The sequence below is a fragment of the Acinonyx jubatus genome, chromosome F2 (genome assembly GCF_027475565.1).
Source record: "Acinonyx jubatus isolate Ajub_Pintada_27869175 chromosome F2, VMU_Ajub_asm_v1.0, whole genome shotgun sequence".
NCBI classification, from domain to species: Eukaryota; Metazoa; Chordata; class Mammalia; order Carnivora; family Felidae; genus Acinonyx; species Acinonyx jubatus.
The window spans coordinates 66,183,844-66,199,702 of NC_069394.1; the positions used below are offsets into that span (position 1 = coordinate 66,183,844).

At 39.7% G+C, this 15,859-nt stretch overlaps 1 protein-coding gene across 1 annotated transcript in view; it reads left to right on the top strand.

The window, feature by feature from the left end:
* Window positions 1-6,434: 6,434 nt before the first annotated feature.
* Window positions 6,435-15,859, top strand: part of PDE7A (phosphodiesterase 7A) — a 122,533-nt gene continuing 113,108 nt past the window's right edge. The window contains exon 1 of the mRNA XM_027042753.2: window positions 6,435-7,219. Coding sequence (XP_026898554.1) covers window positions 7,082-7,219 — 138 coding nt within the window. The 5' untranslated portion in view covers window positions 6,435-7,081. The remainder of the gene's footprint in view (window positions 7,220-15,859) is intronic.

The window sequence follows — 15,859 nt, forward strand, 5'->3', positions numbered from 1 at the left end:
ATTTTCTGGCAATAGAAAACCTACCAAGACTAAATCCTGAAGAAATAAAAATCTATATAGACACAAAACAATTAAGGAGATTGAATCAGTAATCAAAACTTCTCACCAGGGGTGCCTGGATGGCTCAGTCCATTAAGTGTCCAACTTTAGCTCAGGCCATAATCTCACTGTTCACGAGTTCAGGCCCCGCGTTGGGCTCTGTGCTGACAACTCAGAGCCTGGAGCCCGCTTCGTATTCTGTGTCTCCCTCTCTCTCTTTGCCCCTCCCCTCCCCTGCTCTCTCTTTTACTCTCCCTCTCAAAAATAAACATTATTTTTTTTTTTACGTGGGGAAAGGATTTGAATAGACTTTTCTCCAATGAAAATATAAAAATGGCCAAAAAGCACACGAAAAAATGCTTAACATCACTAATCATAAGGGAAATGCAAATCAAACCCATAATAAGATACCACTTCACATCCATTAGCATGGCTATTATCTAAAAACAGGATACATGTGTTGGCCACAATGTGAGGTTGAAACCTTTGTGCATTCTGGATGGGCATATAAAATGGTGCAGTTGATGTGGAAAACCATATGCCTGTTTCTCCCAAAATTAAATATAGAATTTCCATATGATCCAGCAATTGCACTTCTAGATATATATCTAAAAGAAATTGAAATCAGGAACTCACACATATTTATACACGCGTGTTCATAGCAGCTTTATTCACAGCATCCAAAAGGTAGGACAACCCAAATGTCTATTGACAGATGGATAAACTGCATGTCTAAATACATTCATATAATGAAATATTACTCAGTCTTAAAAAGGAGTGAAATTCTGTTACATGCTACAACATGGATAAACCTTGGAGACACTATGCTAAGTGAAATAAGACAGACACAATAGGACGAATACTGTATGATTCTACTTTTATAAGGTACCTAGTCATATTCATAGAGACAGAAAGTGAAATAGTGGTTACCAGGGACTGATGGAGGAAGAAGGGGTGAGTTATTGCTTAATAGGCACAGAGTTTCAGTTTGGGATGATGAAACTTTCTGGATATGAGTAGTGGTGATGGTTGTAGAGCATGAATGTAGTTAATGCCACTGACTTCTATACCAAAAATGTTAAAATTGTAAATTTTATGTTATGCATATTTTACCACAATACAAAAAATTAAATATTGGGTGGAGCTCAGAACAAGAAAAGTCTATGTAAGGAATCCATATCGCTACATAAGCTTCTCTGTCATTTGGGCCATGTGACCCAGCAGGTATGATGCTGAAGTATCTGTGATAGGTTAGTGATACTGTAGGAAGCTTTTGATAATCTTCTATTATTGAATCTTATATGGGCTTTTAGGATTTTGTAGCTAAGTTATGTCCTCTTCTTTACATAACTATTCCCTTTTTGAGAAATTGTTTTGGCTTACTACCAGGCCCTAGTAGAAACTGAACGTTTGACCATGAGCTAACAAATTACTTTGTGACCTGAGTAGCTCATAATATACTCAAGGTATCCTGATACACCAAACCATAAAGTTGATTGTGCCCAGGAGTACTCCATCATTAAGTAGAAGTGGCATGTATGAGATCAGGGTCAAGCAAGTCTCTCTCTCTTTTTAATGTTTGTTTATTTATTTTGCGAGAGAGAGAGCATGAGAGGGGGAGGGTGGAGAGAGAGAATTCCAAGCAGGGTGCATGCGGTCAGCACAGAGTCCACTGCAGGGCTCAAATTTATGAACTGTGAGATCATGACCCGAGCCAAGATCAAGATTTGGAGGCTTAACCAACTGAGCCTCCCACGTGCCCCTCAAGCAAGTCTTTTAAGGCTCAAGTAAATTGTAGGAACAGTGTCCCAGTTGTCCATAATCTCTGCTACTACTACGTTGCCTCCTCCCTCTCAACTTTCATCCAAGGCGTTATTGTTAGCCCCCTATGTCCTGCTGAGTGACAGAAGAAAACTATTTGGGTCTGACTTAACAGTAGTTTTGTATTCTATGGTGCAGAAACTAGATAGCTACAGCACTATTTCTACTCTTTGGGTAGTCCTAAAGGTGATGAAGGGAAATATTATGATTGGGAGAAAACTTAGAACAATGCACCTAATTGCTCACTTTGTCTGAAAAGAAAGATAGCTAGGTGTATGGATCATACTGATTCATGGGCAGTGTCTTACTGGCAGGATAGTCTGGAACTTGGAAGGAACATGATCGGAAAATTGATGACAAAGAGGTCTGGGGAAGGGGTATATGTGGATAGATTGAACGGAGAGAGTGTGTCTCATGTGATTCCAAAGAGAAATTTCATTAGAGGATGATCATAATAATCAGTTGGATGAGTGATACATTCTATGTATGTTAGTCAGCCTTTCCCCCCATTTATCCCTGGCCCTGACCAACAGACTCATGAACAAAGTGGCCATGATGGCATGATACAAGTGAGATGTGGGTTCAGCACATGGATTTCCACTCAATAAGGCCAATCTGGCTACTACTATTGCTAAGTGCCCAATTTGCTAACAGCAGAGTCCACAACTAAGCTTCCATTTCCTAGAAGTGTCTCCCATCCACGAGGTACATTGAATTGGGCTACTTTCATTATGGAATGGGCAGTCCTTTTTTCTTACTGAATAGATACTTCTTCTGAAAATGAATTTCTTTCCCCACACACAGTGCTTCTATCAAAACCACCAGGTATGTTAGATTTATGCAATGTTTTACTTACCATTGTGTTATTCCATATAGCATTACTTTTAACCAGGAAACCCGTTTTACAACAAATAAAGTCAGCAATGGGTTCATGCTCATATAATTCACTAGTCGTATTATGTTGCTTATTATCCTGATATAGCTGGCTTGATAGGATGATTGAAGGCCCTCTTTCTTTTCTTTTCATTATGATAAAAATTTACTATTTTAACCATTTATAATTGTACACTTCAATGGCATTAAGTACATTTACAATGTTGTGCAGTCATCACCGCTATCTAGTTCCAAAACTTTCATCACCCCAAAAGGAAACCCCATACCCATTAGGCAGTCACTCCCCATTCCTCCCTCTCCTCAGTCCCTGGCAACAATTAATTGGCTTTCTGTCTTTATGGTTTGCCTATTCTGGATAATTTATGAAAATGAAATCATACACTATGTAGCCTTTTGTATCTGGCTTCTTTCACTTAGCATGTTTTCAAGGTTCATCCATGTTGTAGCATTGAAATGGCCTCAGAAGACTCAATAATCTATCTGAGTGACAATACCTTGTGTAGCTAGGGTAATGTCCTCCAAGTTTCGGCATATGTTCTAAATTTAAATATATATTCATGATTCAGGAATCAAGAGGTGGGACTGGAAGTGGATCCTGTTTTATCCCTAGTCAATCAAATGCAAGATTTTGTTTCCAATTACTGTAGCTTTGTTTGGGTTTGCTTGTCTAGAGGTCTTAGTTCCAAAGGAAGGATGGTTCCACCAGGAACATCTTGAACTCTTGAACAAAGCAAGAGTTCAATTAGTCTGTAAATTGAGACTGCCTTGTGCTATTTAACCAACATGCAAAGAAGGGGGTTACTCTCCTGCCTAGAGTGATCGATTTTGACTGTTAAGCTGATCTTGAGTTTCTGTTACATGGGAATATGCCTGGAATGCAGGAGATTCTTTGGGGGTGCTTCTTAGTATTCCCATACTCTGTTATATAGGTTAATGGAAAAAAACACAGCAACCCAGTAGAAGTAGAACCTCTAATGGTCCAGATTTTTCAGGAATAAAAATATGGGTTGCCACATAAGTGAAGAAACTATTATCAGCTGAGATGCTTGCTGAAGGCAAAGGGTATATTAAATTGGTATTGGGGGAAAAAAAGAAAGTAGTTATAAGTTGTCATTATGATTACATTGCCAGTTGCAGATACAAGGACTATAATAGTTGTGAACATTTTCCCCTCATTTTGATATGAATACATTTGTGTATGTATTAACCGATTATTTTCTCCCCGCCCCCCCATTCCCCTAAGATGTGTTAATAGTGGCTAACTTTGTATCTTAGTGTTTAAGTTACAGGACATCAAAGGAATAATATGACTTATCAAGAAGAGGGATGAACATCATTCAAAGACTCTATCCTCTTTTGGGGAGGGAGGGAGCTGTCTCAGGCTGTATGATAGTTGCATCATATGGACATAAGCATGATTTTACTATGATCTTTATTTAAAAATTAAATATGATTTTAAAAAGTGTTTCTGGAGGTCAAGTTGACAAGAGTTTGGACTGGGGTGGTTTTGCACTATCAACTTAGCTAAGTTGGAACTACATTTCCCAGAATTCTCCTTTTTAGGGTTTTGGTTGGCAACAATAGAAATTTGCAAGATTTGAGAAGTGGAAGTGAAGCAGCAGCCATTACACTTGGTAGGTCCATGCCAGGTCCCAAGCACTGCTGTAATTTTACACATGATTTGCTGACTCACCTTACTGGCTAGGGGAGGAGCAGGGCCTGCAGCTCCTCTAGCTTCTCTGTCTTAGATGAGGCATGTGTACAGCAAATCTCTCTCTCTCTCTCTCTCTCTCTCTATATATATATATATACACATACATACATTCATACATACATACATACATACATACATATACATATCACATATCTTCTATTGGTTTTATATTTCTGGAGAACCCTAATATGCTCCCCAATACTGTAAAGAACACTGAGAACAGTTGAAGTTCTGATCTTGAGATACTGCATGGTGTGGTGGAAATGCATGGTCCTGAAATGACACAGAACAAAATTCAGTGGCACAAATGACTTATGGTCTTGGAAACTGATTCCTCATCTGTATAATTGGTATTAAATTTTACGTATGTGAATATTGTTAAGGGTTAAACATTACATGTAGAATACCTGTCATGGCTCACAGTGGGTGCATAATAAATGTTAGCTCCCCTCTCTGCTGAGGGGAGATGCACTGTTTAATTAGTGCCCTGAATCTTATCAAATGATTTAATGGAAGGGAGTCTCTTAAATGTTATTAAATGTGACAGTAATTTGGCATATACAGTTTTATATGACACGAATACCATCTCTGGGTGTTTAAATGTATACAGATTTCAAACATTATTTGAGGTTAGTTCTGCCACTATTTTGAGTAAGATCTAGGGCAAGTTATGTTTCCCTAAACCTAGTTTCAACTTAGTATTATCCCATGGGGTTTTTGTCAGAACAAGAGAGAGTGCTTAGCTTAATCCCAAGCATACAGCAGATGCTCAATATATCTACTAGATATTGTGGGAGTAATTAGGGTTTCCAAGAGGAGTTGGGTCAGTTGTTGCACTAAAGGGGAGCTTGCCATCTAGTGAAGATAATATCCATGAAACCACAGGGGAAGTTATATTTGTTTTAATAGTAGCACACAAGTAGAGAAATAACCATGGAAGAGGTAAAGTTTTAAGTGATGTAAAAGAAACAGATGCTGTGGAAAGATGATAAAAAGTCTTGCAGACTTTTATTGATTTATGGAACCATGAGCAGTGGATACCTGATATCCTCAGTAATGATCTGCCATCTTGCCAGTGGCTAGTCATAGCAAATAAGTGGAAGGGTGGGTCCCCTGAGAGCAGAGCCGAATCAACAATTTTGCCAGCAGGAAAGAGCTTGTTCAGGCCGACATCCCAGGGGCTGGAATGCATTTGAAACAATGGATTGCAGTTTAGGGAGAAATTTGACAAAATGAACCTGCAAATGACGTATCCAACTTACAAAGCAGGTCAAGAGCTCTTTACTCTCTCTGCTTTCTAAAAATCAAAGCCAACAAACCAAAACAGTTTTGGTAAAAGGTCATGCAGGATCCTTTTTTCCTTTGTCTTCTCAGTATCATCCTTTCTTTCTCATTTTTTCCAGTGCATACTCTCACTTCTTCTTTCTCGGTCTCGGTGTTTCCCCACCACCCCTTCACCCTCTCGTCTCTCCCGCATTCTCTACTCCTCACTTCTCCCCTTGGCCCGGGACAGCCCTGGGGCCCGTACCTGCCTGGGGAGAGCCCCAGCCGGGCCCCGCCAAGGGACTGGCAGTGACGTAGCGGGGAGGATGGTGCCCGCGCGGTCCGCTGACGTCACTGCCGCAGCGGTCCCCAGCGAAGCCCAAGAATGGGAATTCAAGGAGGGAAGCACAGCGGTGACCCCGCAGTTAAGGCTGAGCACTGCCACTGCGCCCTGTGCTTCGGGTCTCTGGGGTCAGAAGGCCCGAATCTTGCTTGTAGACAGGCTGAGCCCACCCCACACCCTCAGCGCGCTCGAAAGCAAGAGTTTAACGATAAGGGGAATGTCCCCAAACGGTGGGGCCTCGTGCGCACGCGCCTTGTGTGGAGGGCAGATAAGGGAGAGCTGGGCGGGGGCTATGGGTTAAGGTTGGTAGGAGAGGAGGAAGGGGGGCAGTGTGTGGCGGGAGGGGACAGTGACCTACTGCAGAACCGGAGCGAGACGGTTCACCCCCACCGCCGCTAACCCGTCTCCCAGGGCGCTGCGGAGGCGCGGGGCCTGCAGCGCGGCGTCGTGACGTCAGGGTGGCGGCGGCCGTGGTTGGCGCACCGTCCGCGGCTGCAAAGTGTGAATTACGCCGGGCTCGCGCCGGCGGCGGAGTGAAGTCAGGCTCCGGGGGAGGGGAGGGGCAGGACGGTGGCGGCGGCCCGAGCTGGTGGCTGGTCCCAAGCCCCGTGCGACCTGGGTCTCGCCGCTGGCTCCAGCCGTCTTTTCTTGCACCGCTTTCTTCTTTGCTCCACTCCTGCTCTGCCCGGACCCGTTCCTCCCGGCCGAGGAGATCTGGGACGGCAGGGTTCCCTCTCCCACTTTGCCTGCGCTGCCCCCGCTTGCACCCCGGAGCCGGGCGCGCGCCGGTCCTCGTAACTGTCGCCGCGGCCGCCGCAGCGTCTTCCCACCGGCGGCCCGGGCGGAGTGTTGGGGTGGGAAGGCGTGAGCGCGGCTTCCCGGGGTCGGCGCCCGCCCTCCCTGCCCCCGCCTCGGCCCGGCGCCCCCGAGCCGCGGCCCCTTCCCAGCACAGGGGCCGGCGGCCGCGGCTGGGCGGGCGCCGCGCGGGGGCAGGGCGGGCGTATTCAATGGAAGTATGTTACCAGCTGCCGGTGCTGCCCCTGGACAGGCCGGTCCCCCAGCACGTCCTCAGCCGCCGAGGAGCCATCAGCTTCAGCTCCAGCTCCGCGCTCTTCGGCTGCCCCAATCCCCGTCAACTCTCACAGGTAATCGCCGGCGCCGCCGCCACCGGGGCCCCACACTTGGGGGGCTTCTCTTTTGTTTCCCTTTTCCCACCCTCTTCCCACCTCCGCGACACCCCTGGTCTCCTAGCCATTTACCCCAGACCCAGCGTGGTTCATTGTTTAGAGATTTCTACGCTGGCCCCTCGATTCGAGAGCCTTTTCTTTTATCCTCGAGCTTTACACCCTGAGTGCCCCGGCCTTCTCCGACCACCCCCACTGCCAAACCGGGTGGGCTTTGGAGTCCTTAAGACCTTCCTCAGGCCCGCCCCCTCCATGCTCCGTGGTTTAAGCTTCAGGAATGACTCTTTTCCTCAGATCCAGTTGACGTCTGGATCTGAAGTCGGGCCTCTCTAACCTTAGTTGTGGCCCTGGGCACACCTGTCCCCCCTCCCCCATACGCACACCTGTGCCGCGTTTGAGCCTTGCCTACCCCCAGCTCCCGCGCGCCCCGTGGCGTTCGGATGGTCCTGCGGTTCTCCGAACAATAGGCCAATTCCTCCTCGGTGTTCACCAGCTCCTATTCTGTGGATGGACCTTAAGTGCTTTGAAAAAAAAAGTATCGAGAGTGCTTCTCTGAAGCTTAGGTTTCCGCAAAGTTGATAGCCAGGTTTGTAATTTGATAAGGAGATTTTAGGAGAGAAACTCCTAATGAGCACTCACAGGAAGACTTTGTTTTGAATGGTCCAATACCAGTTGCTCCTGAGAATTTCGGTTTTTTCTTTGGTGATGCTGTTGGCCCAACTCCTTAGTTCTGGCTGATTTTGATTGCCAGATTTAAAATAGGCAAAAAGAATTTTGTTTACATTTGAACTAAGTGCCCTCCATTTCTGCTTTCAGAATGTTAAATGTTCATGATCAGTTTTTAATTTAATTCAATTATTTTTATTTTTACTATTGGTTAGTATTAGTATCTTTTATGGAACATATTTTCTCTCTCCAATTGTATTGTAAATATCCTGAGCCAGGTCTGTATTTTTCTTTTAAACCGGTAGTGTGGATAGTACCTCGTGGAGATTTTGCTTATGATAGGTGTGTCCAGTATTTGCCATTTGCTTCTTTGCCTAAATTGTAAAGAGAGCAAGAGACCATTTGGATTTTTCTCTGAATTGTTTTTATTTAGAATCAGACTTATATCATGGGACAAGATGGTATGCTGATGAGGTCAGAGCCAACTTTAATGGTTACTCTAATAGTTTAAATAATACTGTGTTGTTATTTTGAAAGTTAGGTCCATGCTCTGCCTCTATAGTACTACTTAAAGCATCTGCAGGTTCCAAAATTAATGTTGAAGAAATGTTAATGCATTGCTGGAAAAGGTTTTTAATGGTAGTAATTAATAGTTTTTAATGGTAGTAACTTTTTATCACTTAGAAATATTATTTTACTGTCTCAGATTACAGGCACATAACTAATGCCCATTTCCAGTTCAGTCTGCATAATAAAGGTGACCAGTAATCAGTTATAAAATTATAAAATACAGAAAAAGTCACTTGTGCTCCCTGAGGAGAAAATGAATGAGAAAGGAGATTCCAAGAGCATTAAAACAAGTAAGGCTGACACCAGGGGTTTTTACCAGTTGTCTTAATTAATCCTCAGAGACCAATTTTAAGCCCTACTCCTCTTTGACTCATTTCCTAGCCTTAGGTTTAAATGGGTAATGGAATTTTAAAAATATGATTGTGGCAAATAAAGCAAATATTGTAGGGCCACACCATCTCTTACTCCTGAAACTTAAAAAAAATTTTTCTGCACACCAAATATAGGAACTTATGAAAATTTGGACAGGAAGTTTCCTGAATTTACACTTTTTATCAAATTATTGTTGCTCAACATTAAAATGAAGATAAACTTACCATGGTTTGAAATGGTTACCAAGATTTTGAGTATCAGTTAAAACTAAAGCATATGTTGCTAGTGATTTCTTTAGGGCTAGATGGGAATGTGTAATAGGAAAAAAGGGTATAAAATTTTGGAATCTTATTCAGAGCTCTCTAAAATAAATATTTGGTTAAATAGAACCCTTGAATCTTCAGTTCTTAAATCTAAAGCTATAGAAATTGTAAAAAACTGAGGTGGTTTTGTAGTTTAATATTAAAAAAACCCACACAACAACCCTGTTTTTATTAAGTGCTAAGAAGTTTTTTCTGAGTTTTTCTATTTTAGAATATGTTCAAAACTAGCAATCTTTTTAGTTCTTTATTTTCACCATAATATTACTTACCAACTTCACAACACAAGTACTTAATACTTGTTGGATGAGTGAATAAATAATGAAGCTATCTCTGACTATCAGTTTTAAATATGAAAACAATGTAAGGACTTTTATCAGGGTATAGCAGTAATTTATCCAGAACTTGGTTTGGAACTTGTAACTGCAAACTTTAAGAGATTCAGGAAATAAATAGAAGACAGAACAACCAAAATGTAGATTTGAGGATCCTCTCAAAGCCTGTGTGTTTTAGGCAAAATTCTGACAAACTTGTTTTGCAAGTAGCAGCAAATTTGAAGGGAGTTGGAGGCTGCTTGAGTCAGGTTCACACTGATACCAGCAAAAGTTGACAGCTGACACACCAAAGCTGGGGATCAGAAGAAAAACTCTTCAAAGCCAGCAACTTTTAAAAAAGAACCCTGGGGACATATAGTTTAGGAGCTTGAGTGCTGTACAACACAATAATTATCAGTCAAAATAATATTTAATTGAATCTTTTTAAAAATCGAAAGATTCCCACTTAAAAAAGAAATCTCCATGCCAAACAATGTAAGTGCTGGTGCTTAAATGGATAAGAGTGAGTTATCTGAAAAATTCATTTCTTTGGAGCACCAACTGTCCTAAGAATGCCAAGTAAATGAGGCATTAACTTTTTGTTTTAAACCAGGTCATGTACTACTTTCTTGAAGGTTAATAGGAGTTTTTTGAATTATTTGAAAAAAATCAGGATAAGAGAAGTTTGTTTTGCCATTTTGAGCTATCTGTTGTTGATAGCTGAGGTTAAAGATTTATCTTGCAGAATAAAGTTGTTATTTAGAAAGAATATTGTGAGAACAGAAATTGTCTTGTTCACTGCTGTGTCCACAGTGCTTTGCATGGGTCGGTGCTCAGTAAATGAGGAGGTTGAGTTAGTGTATTGATGGCACCGACAGCACTGCACCTGCAGTTAATTTAGTCAGATTTTCTAAGCACTGGAGATAAATATTATTTGTGTTAGAAATTTGTGGTCTAGTTTTTAAAATTTATTATAAATCAATGGTATATATTATTATGGAACAAAATATTGGGATCTTTTTCGTTGAAGGCATTATATTTTTAGAGCAGTTTTAAGTTCACAGCACAATTGACTGGAAGGCAGAGAGATGTCCCATGTGCTTTCTGACCTGGTGCATGCATAGTCTCCCCCGTTATCAACATCCCCCAACAGGGTAGTACATTTGTTACAATTGTTGAACCTACATTGCTGCATCATTACCACCCAGAGTGCATAGTTTACATTAGGCTTCATTCGTGGTGTCTTTTTTTTTTTTTTTAATACAGAAACTATTCCACAGATATTTGCTAAACACCTTCTGAGAATGAGGCTCCTTATGTTGAGTACTAAGAACATGTAAAGAATTAGAAATTGAAAACAAAAATCACTTGTGATGGAACACCTGGGTGGCTCAGGCAGTAGAGTGTCCGGCTCTTGGTTTCGGCTCAGGTCATGACCTCACGGGTTCATGGGTTCTAGCCCTGCCTTTGGCTCCACACTGCCCTGTGGGGCTTGCTTGGCCTTCTCTTTCTCTCCCTCTCTCTGCCCCTCCTCCACTCACTCTCTGTCTCAAAAGAAATAATCTTAAAAATCACTTGTGAGCCTGCCAACCTAGCCATGTTTTTCTTTGATGCATTATATTCCTTATGCATAAACGTTTTTCACTTATAGTGTACATCTCTGTTGTTTTTAGCAGTTCTCTTAGTATATGGAAAATTATCAAGGCAGAACAGTTCAAAGTCCCTTGGATAAAAGTTGGTTCTTTAAGGAAGCTTGCAGGATTGTGGTAGGGGAAATAATATGATGTGATGGAATTTATTGCCAGTTACCAAGGTGTAATGAGACTACAAGAAGGTATACCCAAATTTCCTGCCTAAATCAGGGGGAACCTCACACAGTAGTTGAGGCTTAGGCCAAAGCCTGAAGATTAAGTAGATAAAAGGGTGCATTGCATATAAGGGAAGGAGGATAGAGGATGGTCCAGGTAGCTGTGTAGATCAGCACTATCTAACAGAACTTGTGATGATGGAAAGTGTTAGGTAAGCACTTGAAATGTGGCTTGTCTGACTAAGGAACTGAATGGTAAATTCAGTTTTATTTAAGTAGCTGCATATGGCTTGTGGCTACTATCAGAATACAGTATAGTTTTATATATACCTAATGAACATTAGTAGTGATGATGTGTTGATCTATGAGTAATTTATTCTCTGAATGTTGAATGTTAGAGTTGTTTCAGGTCTTGGTGTTGTATATAAAACTTTAATACTTTCGTGCATGTTTGTTAGAGTGGGATCACTAGGTTGGGTCAAGAGGTAAGAATATTTTTTGGTTTCCTAGAATGTTCTGTCCTTACTTAGATAAATGATTATCTCTCTTTCAGTATAATATTATAATGATTATGATATGAGATTATAATACTATATAATTATTTAATAAACATTTTATAAATATTTTGTAAACATTTATCTAAATGTTTTACTGTGTCAGTAGATGCATTGTGGTATGCTGAGTTTGTTTCAACTTGCAGTAAGCAAAATGGACACTTTCTGAAGTGCTTCTCTGCATTTGCATTTCTTTTGTCAAATTTCATTTGCATATCTTGTGCTCATGTGTAAGGACTGTTATATATCAAATATCAGTTTGTAAATGTGCATTATTCCAAATTACTGTTACCACAGTAGTTGCCTCTTCACAAATCGATATTCAGAAGACAATACAGGGGATAGTGGGAGCAGTTGGTGGGATATCCTGGGAGTGGTTCAGTTGCTGAGACTTTCCTCCCTGTCCATTTCCCTAACACTTGTTTTGTTGGGATCTTAGTTTCATTTTTCTGTTTTCAGAAATGTTTCATACTTTGATTTAAATTTAATACTATCATGTTTGGCTCTTACTTCTGAAGTAATGTATATTTATGCTATACTTCAAATATATGCCCAAACATAATATTAATGTAAATCTATAGTGTATTTGGAGTGTTCTGATTGAGGAGTTGGGTGTTCAAATTGCTAGTTTATAAGTTGTCATCAGGAACACATTTAATGTATGGGATGTGATTTGAAGAGGTTTTAGACCTTGCCTAGATTTTTCTTTGTTGCTGTGCTTAGAGTTCCATCAGCTGTACATACTGCCTACCCAAGAATTCTTTTTTAAACACAAATGTTCTGCAAGAGGTAAAATATTACATCCTTTTCAGGAAACAAAGATTAGGGAGCTCATTTTGGATGGAAAGAAGGAGAGGTATTATCCATTCTCTTTGAGGCAATTTGATAAGACTTCTAATACATTAGGGTAAGTTTCAACCCATCTTTCCTTCCTTTTTTTCTTTTCATGAAGAAAAATTTTAGAATAATTTTAGGGAATTGACTTCTTTTCTAGGGATGGGTATAGAGACAAGTTTGGGAAGAGAAGAGCTGAAGAAAGAGGAAGTAGACAAAGCTTAGCTTAATTCAGATTTTTTGCCTGGGCCTATTGATAGCCATTTAGTAGGATTATATATACTTAGCAAATTTAGGTGGTAAAGAACTCTCATTGCATGCAGATCTTAAGGAATTTAATTTTCTGTACTAAAGACTAAATCTAATTTTGTTAGAAGTCGTTTGACTAAAGATCTTTAAAATCTGGGCATTCTTACATTCCCTTTGGCCACTCCAGAAAAGTTCAACAATTAATTTTTAATCTTCTAATTTAGAAACAACTTAAAACTTTTTTATTGTACATATTGCTTGGATCTATTTGAATTGAGAGAAAAAATTGAGTGTTTATTCTCTTCCTCATTTAAATGGCCTGTTCTTGCCTAAATGTAACATAGACTGTTGATTTTTATATTGTTGTCAAATGTGTCTTTCAAAAGGTTATTCACAAAATAAATGATACTTTTGTATGTTTGCATTCAGGTGTAGTATATGAGGAAAGGAAGTAGATCAGTAGTATGTTCAGAAAGGAAAAAAACCCTACATTTGTAGATGAGTCTTTGAAGCTTGCAGAACTTCATTTTAGCTGCTGGCAGGTACCCTTCCTAATGGACCAGTGCCAGTGATCTTGTGGTTGAAATCAGAAGTGTCACTTGTCTGCTTGTAATTTTGAGTAGGAATTGTAGGTGACTGCTCCATTCCTCCACCTGCTGGTAGGGATGGCTCTTCATTTTCTGAAGATGATGGCAAGAGGGAGGAGAGGATGAAAGTAGAGCAGGGCAGAATTTGGAGAAGATGAGTTGTTAATTGGTTAACATCTACTCCATCGTCTGTGTTTTGGGTAGACCAAGCTCTAGCTCAAGACCATGTAAAGTACTTGACAAATGGTGCTTAATAAAGATGCAGTAGTCTTGCTTCAGTGGTAATTGTTTGTTTCTATTTATTGAATACCTCCTACATGCCAGATACTATAATTAATATTTTTAATCTTTCCGAAAACCCTTTGAGATAAGTGATATTACTCCCATTTTTCCCAAGGAGTAAACTGACCTTAGAGACATTACTACATTACTTGCCCAAGGCATCACAAGAACTTCAAGAGTGTTCTACACCCTCATGTTTAACCTGGCCTGCCTTGTTGGTGAAAGTGAGGTGAATATAGTTAGTCTTTTAGGTTTATGGATTATAGATTTTGTTGGCTCGTGGATCTGGATACGGAAAACAAATTGGATGATTTGAAGTGATAACCTTTACTCTGGTCTTTTCAAATCACATCTGGATTTTGTTCTAGATGCCACTTTCTAGGGGAACATGACTAGGTTAAATCATACTCTGAAATACCAAGATGATGAGGTAATTTGAAAGCATATTGTTTGATATGTGAGTGAAGAAATTGGAGACATGTAGCTTGGAGAAAGGAATCCCCAAGATTTGGGCCAAAAGGATAGGGATAGAAGAGCAGTTGGTGAGAGACGGTAAGAGCGTTGCTGTCTTCCAATATGTGAAGGACTACCATGCAAATGAGAAAAAGGAGGGGAGTTAATTTAGATTTTGTTTGGTTGTATGTTCTTGATTGCTATACCCTGTTTCTACTTTGTGAGGGTTGTTGACAATACACAGGAGAAGATACAAACTTAAAGTTGTCACTTGTCCAAGGTAACACAGCTAGGTGGTGGAAATGGATCAAATCCTAGGTCATTCTGACCTGACCGTAACACCTATGCATTTTCTTCTACTTCCTTTTACAACATGGGAAAAGGATGTTACCACAAAGAGTAGAATGGGATGAATAGGTAAAAGCAATAGGGAAATAGGGAGATCTTGTGTGTAATCACACTAATAAAGAAACAAACTAAAAGAATGATACTTGCTTAAGATTGACAAAGTAAAAAAAAAAACAAAAAACAAGTATATGACATGAAGATTATGCTATGCAGTGCTAGTAGGATTATAAATTGTAAATTTGCTGGCAGGTAATTTATCAGTTGAATAAAAAAATTAATACTTTGCCTTACTTTTGGGACTCTATCCTCAGCAAATAACTAGAAATGTAGATAAAGATTGATCTTCAAGGATATTCATCATGTATTCATCACTGTGAAAAATTAGAAACAATAAGTAATTTATAAATGATTAAATAAATTATAATATTGTGAGTATTTAGTATTTGTTATTTCTATATTATGTAACCTTTACAAAAATGCTTTGAAAAATTTAAAGGATATATGATAAGTAGTTTACAAATGATTGACTAAAAGTTAATATTTCTTAGTTTTGCTATATTATATATCCACTAAAATATTTTGAAGAATTTGAAGAATACATAATTGCATGGGGAATTGCTTATAACATAATTAAGTGAAAAAACAAAAACAAACCGAGTATCAACAGTTTATCCCAATTTTGTTTAAAACTAAATCACAAAATATATACATATCTACACACCATGCATACTCAAACAAAATAAAGGGGAAAAAAAAGCCAGATGTATCCCCAAATGCTAACTGAAGCTATCTCTGTATGTTAAATTTTAACTAATTTTTAACTTTTTGTTTAGAATTTTGTGTAATTTTACCATTGTTCTTCTGCTAGCATGAATCTTTTTTTAAATCGCAATAATCTTAGAAAACGTGCAACAAGTTGTATTTGGGCCTGGATCTCTGACAGCAATGTCCCGACAGAGAGCAGGGTACTTCATGAGGCTATAAATTGACAACAGCTTGAAAGTACCTGGATAAGGATATTGTCAAAGGGATTGACTCTTCTGGTTCCTTCCAACTTCATGATTCTCTAATTTCTTCGAGTACCTCAATTATATGCATGACAGGTAATTTTGTATAGCTCTAATTAGTATAAAGTAGTTTCATTCTCTATGAGAGATGTTGAAAGGTAAATTTAAGTGTAATTATTGTAAAAAAAAAAAAAAACAAAGCTGGAGGTATCACAATTCCAGATTTCAAGTTATACTA